At 36.2% G+C, this 11,506-nt stretch overlaps 1 protein-coding gene across 1 annotated transcript in view; it reads right to left on the bottom strand.

Moving 5' to 3' along the window:
* Positions 1–11,506, bottom strand: part of MTTP (microsomal triglyceride transfer protein) — a 46,618-nt gene that overhangs the window by 30,873 nt on the left and 4,239 nt on the right. The window contains exons 2-6 of the mRNA XM_007463797.1: positions 9,624–9,811; positions 8,003–8,146; positions 2,223–2,330; positions 902–1,018; positions 476–615 (exon numbers count right to left, since the gene is read on the bottom strand). Coding sequence (XP_007463859.1) covers positions 476–615; positions 902–1,018; positions 2,223–2,330; positions 8,003–8,146; positions 9,624–9,811 — 697 coding nt within the window. The remainder of the gene's footprint in view (positions 1–475; positions 616–901; positions 1,019–2,222; positions 2,331–8,002; positions 8,147–9,623; positions 9,812–11,506) is intronic.

The following is an 11,506-nucleotide window of genomic DNA, read 5'->3' as shown; positions in this document are numbered from 1 at the left end:
CCCCTTTTTTTTTTTTTTTTTTTTTGCTATACACGGGCCTCTCAGTGTTGCGGCCTCTCCCGATGCGGAGCACAGGCTCCGGATGCGCAGGCTCAACGGCCATGGATCAGGGAAGCCCCAAATGCCACCATTTTTTAACACTTAACATTAAAATCATTTGACAGAGAAATTAGAAAATAAATGAAAATGAATCAAGTAGTTTGCCTTTTCAAAATTTAAATTCTATTCAATAAACAATTTATTTTTAATGAAATTCTATTTAAAAACATTAAGTATTTATTACATGCCATATATTACTGTAGATAATATGAAAAATAAAGATGAACAGACATAATCACTGTTTTAAAGGAACTCAGTCAGAATGAGGAAGCACTACATATACATGTGCGTGTATATACACACATATTTTTTTAAACCAAGTATAATAATATATCAAAGAACAGTAAATAAAACTTAAATTCTAACATTATCTTACTTTGATAATATTTTGCCTGCAATTGTTTGTAGAAAATTCAGCCTCAAAGCATGTATCTCTTCTGCGAGCACAGCTACAACAAAGCTGTCTTCTATCTTATAGGTAGTGACAGATGTTGCTTTTGAAGTGACACCCAAGACCTAAATAAATAAATATATGTGGTTGTAACAAGTAATTAGCTTTTTATCTTTGAATCAAGCCAAATAGTGAATTATCTTTTCATCTTCACAAGAACTTCCCCATCACCCAAACCTACAATATATTAAGATAAACCTATTCATTTGATATTATATAAAACTAATACCCTAACCTAAAAATTATAAATGTTCCCAAATTATATTGTTACCTTATTCACCTATTATTTTTAAATAATCTCTACAAAAGGTAATTACTTGGTTGCCTCAAAGAAAGTGATAGCAAGCATACCGGATTTAGGGTTGTAAATCCAGAACTCTCTGTTTTGCATGAATCCAAGGCCTTAATTTTGATCACCTTATCTTGATGAGCCTGGTAGGTCACTTTACAATCTCCAGAGATATCTACCTAAAAAGCAAAGCAAAAATACAATGTTTGGGATTCTCACATGGACCATTTGAATTCCAGTGGGAAGTGGCTTGAAAATTGGGTTTCTAATATGTCATGGGGGACTGACTTTCTGCCCAGGCTGACAAGCTAGGAAGGCAGAATTCAATGTTTACCACAGTGTGTGGATTCTTTTCCATTCCCTTTGTTTGAGTCTTATGAGTGCCTTCATATTGCCCCAGGAATAATAAAGGATTTCCTACTTCTCTCTAATGTCTAATAGGAACTGGACAAATGGCCTGGTCATAATCAAAACCTCTCGTAAGTGGGTAATTATGTGGCAAGGGGAATTGACTTTTAATGCTGTATGTAGGCTGTGTGTACGTGTGCATGTGCGCGTGCGTGCGCGCACATGCTTTGATGAGCTGAGTATGATTCGAAATCCTTAAAAACCTGTGGGATTAATTCAACTCATTATAAATCACATCAACAGTTTGAATATAGGCAAATGTATCTCAGTACAGACTCAGTTTAGCATCTCTGAGTCTTCCCTCTGGCCTCTACAAGCACCACCCCCAGTCTTCATTCTAGAAAGCTAACCTGCATTCCCTTGGCCCAGCCTTGCCATCAGATTTTCTCACCCACTGATGGACTGGCTGAATTCAGTCAAGAAAACTTGGACTCAGCTTTTCTTTTGACTCCAAGTATGGTACTGAAGGAGTCACTCAACTTCCCTAGTTCAACTTCGGTTTCTTCATCTATAAAATGAAGAGGGTTTGTATAGAGGAGTGGTTCCTCTAACTGACAATGCATCTACATTAGCTGAGAAACTGTTAAAATACAGATGCTAATCTACTTAATCAGAATCTCTGCAGTGAATCCAGGGAATCTATATTTTTAATAAGCTCCCCGTGGGATAGTGATGCACAGTGATACCACTGGAATATTCTCCAAGGTTTTTTGCATCTCTATCATTCAGTCATTCTATAGGTCTCTTTAGTATGACTTATTCTAATTCCCTCTACCTTGTATTCAAATACAAATTGGGGTAAACTGCAATTCGTTTCGTATGAAAATGAGATAACCACCCAAGTCACCTTTTCTAAGCATTACCATAGCAGTAACTTTTTTTTACTGAATTTCTGCAGATAGAAACCCATATAAACAATTGTGGTAACTTTATTGACAAATACGTTTCTGGATCCTTAATAATATTAGTAAGTACCTCATTGGTAGTTCCAGAGCTTAACTGCATCTGAAGTAGACTAGCCAGGCCTCTCTTGAGATTTTCTATGGCTACTGGTTCATTTTGATAGGAGTAGAACTCTTTGATCTAGGCAAAAAAAAAAAAAGGACAAACATAAATAGAGCAAAAATGCATCATTTACCAGATTTGGTTAAATAAATAGCAGGGAAGGTTAGATTCTCACCCCCCTATCAATTCTAGGAGAAAGAGATCTGTTAGTCCAAAGCTGGGACTTCTTTTTTTGTGAAAAGAAGCTATTTACATTTCTAAGAAGCTAGACCGTCCAAATACGACATTTCAGGAGATTTTTAATGAAGGCTCTAAATATGATGAGCGTAACATAGGGAAGGAAAGAGAGCACCGATACGGGGTGGGATTTCTGTGAAAACAAGGATTGCCCAAGGAAGAGAAATCAGGAACATTCTCTTCAAACATGTCAATGTATTCTCTACCTGTGATTCTGCTTGAAACAAAAACTAACCAAGGTTTAAAATAACATCAAAGAAATAGATTCTTGGAAGAGAATGGCAATCCCCATGCTTGAGACTCCTGAGGCAGCACAGCCTCTAAGGGCTATGATACGGGCCCACACGTGGCCAAAATGACCATGGCCAAAATTCCACAGGATTGATGTTCTGCCCTCCATAGCATTCATGTTGGCCTTGGGTATAAGGAGACATACAAGGTTGGAAGACTTGAGGTTTAGGGTGCTAACACTGCATGGCCTGCCCCACGCGCTGCTTTGAGTTTCTCTTCAGAAGGTGGGAAAAAGAGGTTGGAATGAGGAAGGTGAGTGTGATTTGGCTGCACTAGTAAACGGCTTATCTTAGCTTTGTTTCATCCTTGAGATTTATAGGCACAGAGGTAATAACGATGTCTCATACCATTTTGAACATTTAGCTCATGTTTAGGAAACAAGGATAAAAATACAAAGCATTTTCTGGAAAGTAGGTTGTCATTTTTTACTCTGTTTTGACTCCAAACATGTCACATGATTTAGAAATGGAGAGGATGGACATAACTTCCTTGTAAAAATTCCCAAGGTCTATGATAATTATAGCTGGCATTTCTACCAGAAATATCCTGAATGCCTTCCTATTTCTCTTTAAAACCAACCATGACTTCTCAAGTAAAACTGAAAGCTCAGTCATTATGCAATAAATTCAATTAATACCAATCTGAACAATTGAGTGTACATGAAAATGCCCTCATCCCTTAGAAGAAGAAAATACTTTGCCTGAATTATCCTAACAAGTGCCTCAAGTTTTCTAGTTTTATTTTCTACGTATACTCTGCCTAGTGATAGATTTATTAGGTACTTTATCTGGCAAACAATTTTAGTCATTACAGTGGATGAACCTATAAATGTTGGAATTGTGTTTGTCCAGCTTAAAAAGGAACTGGAATAGTGATCTCAGTGTCTGAAAATCCATGGCATCATATTCTCAAACAAATCACTGGCAATTTCTCAGAACCAAGGCTGAGTTTCTGATGTTCTGTTTTGTAAACTAGGTCTTCTTTCCTTTTAGGAATTATAGTGTAACTTTCTTTTCAAATATTTGGGAGTATGGAATCTGCAAATATCAGGACTAATAGAGCTTTACAACTGGATTGCTTGAGCCCATACACAGTCAGAAGGGCTTACTGGTAGCAATACACACATGCCTAAGGCCTGTGACTTTTTTGGTCTGAGCCTTAAATACTTCAGAAAGTGAGAGGAGCCATTAAGTGGGAAAAATGCTTGTACTATCATCAGTATCCTCACTTTGCTTCCAAGCTACAAAATATGCCTGAACTATTTATAAAGTCTTACCTAAAATTTCAGGAAACCCAGGTCTCAAATTTAATCTTTAGACTATGCATAAGGTTAAATGCTCTCCTGTTACTCCTACTTCTTTTGATCTTGACTGCTATATACCTAAGAAAATGGGATGCTGAATTTTTTCCTGGAAGGCTGAGCAACATAAACTGTGAGACAGAAAAAATTTTTTTCATTCCTTCTATTAGCTTTTATTGTTTCCCTAGAACTAGAAAAGTGGACAAGTCTCTTTCTCCTTTGTCTGCCTGCTACATTTGGGGCCTAAATTCTCTTCCTTTAGTGCAGAGCAATGAGATCCAAAGTGAAGACAGCACTGGTATCCATATTAGCTAAATGTCAAAACTGTTAGAATCGAGCAGGGTTTTGATAATTCAGAAAATAATAATAAAATATCAGAACTTGGAAGTTTAATCCACATGGCTGACACAACAATAATCTTAAATTCATTATTTCACAACAGGAACTAAGTAAGTTTTATTATATTCAGGCCATAAAGCTGATTACTTCATTCAGTTCTGAAATGAGCTCTGAACATCCAAGAGCACAGGACTCTTATCTAAATTTACAGTCCCCAAAACTGCCAGAGACCGGCAGCATCGTAGACTAGTCACAAACTAAGACTTTAACCCAAGGAAACTAAACATAGAGGGGGAAGGGTGGGTTGTGGGAAAGGAGACTCAGTGCCTCTTCTGGGATAATTTTGAGGGCCAATCTCCCCTTGGAATCAGTAGGGATTATACATTTCTTTTCCTTAGGAAAAACTTACTTCTATACATTCCCTTAATTTACACATTCGTTAAGAATAAGAGAAAGCGAATTTTCATTAACTCGTCAAAGAGCAAAAATAAAAAGGATCTCAGCAAACAGAGATTAGTCATTTTATCTGGTCTACTTAGCTGAAGCTATGTCTCTTTCATATGTATTTAAGACAGAGCATAGCTAAGAAATGGTACATTGGAAAACAGACAAGTGAAGAGATATATAAAGAATTAGAAGGTTTTCAAGGTGCCACATTTCTTTTGGAGGTTCCATGTGTGTACAGGAGCCACACTGCCAGATTCAGAGAGCGAATCAATGTCTAGGAACAACACAAAATAAGGGACAGACTCGGCAGCCACATGATTAATGTAATCAATACTGAGCAAAAACCAGAAGTAGAAGTCTGGTAATATTCTAGTTAATTGGATTAGCATTCAACACTGTAACTTGAGGAATCTTTTGCATGTCAGTCTTAACCAGAAAACTGTCATATTTCCGACTTCATCTATGATTTGTAGATAAAACTAGAGTCATACCCAAACATTTAAGTAGGGGAGATAAGTAGGCATGGAAAAAAAATATGTGCAATAAATATGCATGTAAGTATTTCCATGAGATATCTTTTACAATGTAAATGTGAGAGCTTAAAAGAGGGGGCTCTGGGAGGACAAAAATACATGCTGATGAGTATCCTTGAAATCACAGAAATTTCTTAAATTGAGCCTGGGATAGAAAATACTCTTTGAGAAAACAGCAGTACAGTCTTCCTTTTCATAATTTCACAGTAAAATGAAGTGATAGTTTAAATAATGATCTTTCTGACAGTGATGTGGCTAAAAATGTCCAAGTGGCTTCTTAGTTTCCAGGGTCATGTTTTTTCCAACAAGTACTTTATTGTGTAATTGAAAGATACCACAATGTACTTTGACCTGTAGCTACAGTAAATCATCACAAGTAATAGCTCCTGTAGAAATGGCATGTTGGAGTCACTGAAATAATGATGTGGCAGCTCCATCCCAGCCTTTGAACAGGGAGGGCACTGAGTGCTTTTGTACGTGTAACAAAAGACTTTGTACTCAACCGCTACCCAAGGGGCTATAAAATGATTGGTTTGTCGTTAAGATTATAAATGCAATTAATAGTTTATAAATCAAGCATCTTGCCACATTGGAAGGCCAGAGATGAAAATAACAGTATTTCATGTTGTTAATAAAGTTGTGCCATATGAAAATCAAGTGAGTTAATAGATACAGTGAAGAATAAAAAGAAGACTGCAAGGCAACCAGACTTTTTTTTTTCCCCAAGTACATTCCAGCTCGAAAAGACAGTAAAATACAGAGGTTTCTGGCACAGAAACCTGTTTTAAATCCCAGCTCCACCACTTGCCAGTTGTGTGACCTTAGGCAAGTTTCTTTACTTCTCTTAACTTTGGTTTCCTCATCTATTACAAGAGGACGAAAAAGCAGCACCTGCTTCCTAGGGCTGTCATGAGGAAAAAGAGAGAATTCATGTAATGCCTTCAGTCAGTGCAGGCATTTAGCACTAAGTATGTTTTAGCTTTTATTAAGCAAACAGTAGGCACAGACTTCCTCAAAGTCTGACTCATTTTAGCCCCATATAACCTTATTTGTTCATTCCTTTAATTTATAAACATTTATTGATTTCCCACTATGAACAAGGTCCTGAATATAGAAGATAAAGACACAACTGCCACCCAGGAGAAGCTTACTGTGAATGTGGCTGTCAGACAAGTAAAGAGAGAATTAAAATACACTGTGATAAATGCTTGGATAGAAATAAGCTCAGGGGAGTATGGGGTTTGGGAAAGGCTTTCAGAACACCAAGCTGGTGAGTGCAAGGCTTGGATCCGGGTACTTTGGGGAGGAAGGGAGTAGAAGGGCTGGAATATCAAGAGCAACAGCAATTTTCTCCACCAAAACCCATAATCTAGCAATGAACACAAATGACCAAAAGGAAAGTAATGAGGGGCATGAGTGAGCTATAAAGTGCTAAGAGGGTTCTGAAGAGGGATGGTTATTTCCAGCTGGCTAGAAGGGTGGGAACTTTATAAAAGAAAGGGCCTGCAAGCGAAGTCTGAAGCATGGTAAGTATTTTAACAAGTGGAGAAGGAAGAGAAGGATTCTTGAAATGGTGACTCATGTTTGGTTACAGAAGAGTGATGATATAATAATCCTTCTTGTGAACTTCTTTAGAATCCTTCTTTAGTACTTTTTAAAAAATGAGCATCATGAACAGCAAAATATTTCATGTCTGAAATTTATATTTTAAAGTATTTGTTTTCACTTTTAGTTTGAATCTAGAAATTTTGGATCTAGAGAAATTTTAGAGACTTGTAGTTTTAACTATAATGATCCCTTTCTGTTTTTCTACTTTAGTTCCTAAAAGTAAGCTTTCATCTTATACTAATACGTTTTTATACATGTCAGTATAACACCTATAATTTTCATAAACCCACATATGTAATACTTGATCATTCACAGATCAAAATTGCTTTTCAATTCCAAACATACTAAGACCATTTTAATAGACTAGACTCAAACCGTAAGAAATGCACAGTTACAGAATTTTCAGAGCAAACTTCCAGTGTATATTATAGTGTTCATTCATTACTTTAACATATAAAATGCTTTTCAATTGTAGCTATAAAATAATCTAAATGCTTTTCTAAAGAATCAACTCTATCTTAGAAATGCCACACCCCATCAAAAGCTTCAATTTTGTACTTAATCCACTTATTGATTTCTTATGACAAGTTAATATCACTTATCTAAGTTAGATCATTTCATTCTCATAATTTGTCTACTTTCCTGAATTTATCCAATCATCTCTGATGACCTATTGTGTTACAATGTCTTTTGAATTCTTCCTAATTTAATAAGGAATGTACCTTTTAATTATGCCTCTTACCAATAAACATATACTTCCTATATAAAGATTTTTCATAAAAATAGGGAACATAAATGGCTAGGAAATATAAGTGAATCCAGTGCCTTGATTTACTTCTGAAACATTTAATTTGCAACTTCTGTTTATTAGTTCTTGACAAATTCCATTTTCCATAAAAGTAGCAACACCATGATCACCTAAAATAATATCTACTGAAGGAGAGAAAAATATGAAGTTAGAAAAAACAATGTGGAACTCCAAAAATCACTTTTACCTTTCCATTGACTAGATGAAGGAGCACAGGTCTTTGTAGAGCTTCCAAGTTTTCCTTTCTTATGATTTGGGATGGCTTTTTTCCTTTGAAAATGCTCTTCTCTCCTCTCTGTTGATTCACATTTTCGACCTTTACATCTTTTATCTGGAATCATGGAAAGAAACCTATTAGAAAAACTTCCTATGTCTGTTTCCATCAGAGTCTCCTAGAAAATAAAATGGTAAAGCAATAAACAGGGTTGGCCATAATTTCTTCTGTCATTCTCAATTCATGATTCATAGGACCTAACTATCAACTTTAAAAGAATGGAGAAGGTATTAAAAATTAGATTTTTGAATTAGGTAAAAATACTGACATCAAGGAAATCTGTGACTTCAACTCTACCCAATACTCTGTAATGGCCTATATGGGAAAAATATTTTTTAAAAAGAGTGGATATGTGTATATGTATAACTGATTCACTTTGCTATACACCTGAAACTAACACAACATTGTAAATCAACTAGACTCCAATAAAAAATTTTAAAAATTAAAAAAAAAAGAAATCTGTGACTTCAGGTCTACAATAATTGTGGCTAAAAGATAGCTCTTTTATGCCATTGTCACTCTCTTCATTTATTTTGAACTGCTGCTGTCTGCCTGCTCTCTTCACTTCCTGTACTATTTGTTTGAAAGGAGCCCTGCCCCACTGTACTTTATTTGTACATATAAAATTAAAATGAACAGTCTGATTACTGAACAAAGAGGTACAGAATGTTTTCTGCAAAATACTGTTCTATTGAGAAATGGCTTAGTGAGGTGGATGATACAATTTTGATCCAACTTGGAAAACACACACAGCTATTAGAGACAACCAAAGAAGCAAAGATCACTTGATAAACGTATTGCAGTAACACCTCGTTATAAAGTATATCAGTAACTACTTATCAGTGACAATGAAGCAAATCTTGGTCCTGTGTACCTGTTTCACACTGGCATGTAGAAGGAGAACTGACTATACTAGAGAAACTATTGCCTTTAGGTCCTTGAAAAGCAAATGTGGACTCACCATATATTGAAACAGGAACAGGCCCCAGAGGCCATATAATTTGAATCTCTTTGTCAACACATAAATCTAAAGCATCATAACTGACCAAACACTGCCATTCAGGGGAGCACCTCGTTCTGTCCTCAAGAAGAATGCAGAATAGGTTTACTCCCTCATTGGTCATTTTACCTGTTGGATCAAGGAACTCAGAAAAATTGGAAGGTCACAATTTATCTCCTTCAGTTAGAGTGGTCTCGATTGCTTTACACATAACATGGATTCTAGACTCCTTAGTTTCAGAACACTGCAAATGGATTCTAGTTTAATGTGCCTATTAGTATGACATATAGAACTGGACATCATACTTCAGTTACTCACCCATATACACCTTCGTTTGCCTGCTTCAACAATTTGGAAAGATCAGATCACTTTTGATTAGCAAAAACTTCAAAACTGTATATCTACTTATTTTAGTGATGGATAAAAAATTCAATGACTATATGACCAAGAGTACAGACAAGTGCTGTTGAATGGTACACTTCTCAAAGACTGCTGACATCTAATCTGTGCATCTCTCTGGTAGAAAATGCCCACCATAATTTGGATCAGTTGGTCGTCATCACCATCAGGACTCCTCCACAGTAAGACAACATCCACATTGGATGAAATTCGGTAGCCCACGCTGTCTTGGAGGTTTCCTTTGCCCCGATCAAGAAAAACTTCAGTGGAGTACGTGAGTTTGTATAGTCGGTCATTATTTAATGAGAGACCAGTTGTGTGACCTGCATAAAGATAGTGACAAGTCAAGTCTTAGTTGTAAAGCACCCATCAGGCCAGGGTCTGTGCTATCTAGCACAGTGGTACACAGTGGGAGCTTATGTTTGCTAATGGAAGTAAATTTTTGCTAAGTGAAACATGGTTCTCCATCTGCTGAAATTATTGGCTTGAACAACAGCAAAAACCACAACAAAGAAATAAGCTTCCATTTCAGAAAACCTTAGTTTGTATTCTTAATCAGTAATCAGACTATCTAAATATTGCCCTGGTTGAACTATAGAATATTTTTTAAAGAAATATCATTGTATTGCTTTAAATTATATGAATACGATTTCTTCCCTGCCCCCCACCCCAGCTTTACTGAGGTATAATGAATATGATTTCAAGTAGAGATGCAGCCAGAGATTGCTTTATAATTTAATAAAAAACATTTGTTATTAACATATCATTTAAATACAAGAGATCAAAGCCAAAGTAATTTTAGTAGTTAGAAAGCAGTCCCTCACATTGGATATTTTGAGTATTTAAAGAATATCCCTCTAATGTACTTTATCCTATTAATTTAATCAGTAAACTTTTAGTATGAACGTACACTGCAAGGCTACACATATGTAAATTTAAATTAGTTATTCCTGAATAAAACGATGTTTTCCTACATAAAATCCTAGCACAGGCTTTAATCTGGCAGGGACAATTTAATGTCAAATAGTATACAAGTCAGTATTATGACCAAAAAAGATTGATATATGGAGGAGTTCATACACTCTCCAAGTCAGTTTATCTTAACCCAAAGAAATGTAAGAGTAGGATCAAGTCTTTCCCAGAGATGACCTGCAGTTTATGGTCATACAAAGTCTTTGTATGTTTTCTATCCATAGCTCGCAGGAGATAGTAAAAAAACGACTTCAGTATACATTTTTCCTCAGTGCTAACAGGGCAGCATTGCCTAGTTAACTATACAGGGAACCATACCCTTTTTTTCCCCTCAGGACATATGCACATGGGAGAGGGACAGGAAAGGAGGTTGAGATGTGACTAGAACAGAAGTGAGGCAGCTGAGAAAGGAAGTGAAATTACTTGGAAAGCCAGAAACTAGAAAACCTCTGAAAAGTCTTTACTATTTACTGTCTCTATCACCTACTATGGCGCCTACTGCCCAGAGGAAAAAAAGGTCAAATACATTGTCTCTAATAAACTGTTCTAAGTGTTTTATACACATTAACTTATTAAATCTTCACAAAAACCTAATGGGGTGGGTACTATTATTAGCCTGATTTTATAGATGAAGAAATCGAGGGACACAGAGATTATACAATTTACCCAAGATCACCCAGGAAATCAGTGGTGGAGCCTCTAACACCCTGTCTGGATCTAGAGACCATGCTCTTACCTATACTATACACATAAAACCTTTAGGTTGAACTCTTCCATTCCTGGGGAGTGAGCTAGGAATTCATTCATTCATTCTTTCATTCAACAAGGATGTACTGAGCACCTACTGGGTAGTAGGCACTTTTCTAGGCTCTGGGGCTATACCAGTTAACAAGCAGACAAAATTTCTACCTTTGTGGAGTTTACCTTTAAATGAGGAAGGGATGGAAAATTTAAAAAGCAAGTACATGAACAAATTATAAAGTATGTTAGAAGTGCTAATGAAGAAAAATGAAACAGGAAAGGAAACTGGGATGCTAAGGGAAAGA

This window comes from Lipotes vexillifer, unplaced genomic scaffold, assembly GCF_000442215.2.
Source record: "Lipotes vexillifer unplaced genomic scaffold, Lipotes_vexillifer_v1.1 scaffold49, whole genome shotgun sequence".
In the NCBI taxonomy this organism is placed as follows: domain Eukaryota; kingdom Metazoa; phylum Chordata; class Mammalia; order Artiodactyla; family Lipotidae; genus Lipotes; species Lipotes vexillifer.
This window is presented reverse-complemented; position numbering and strand designations above follow the sequence as displayed.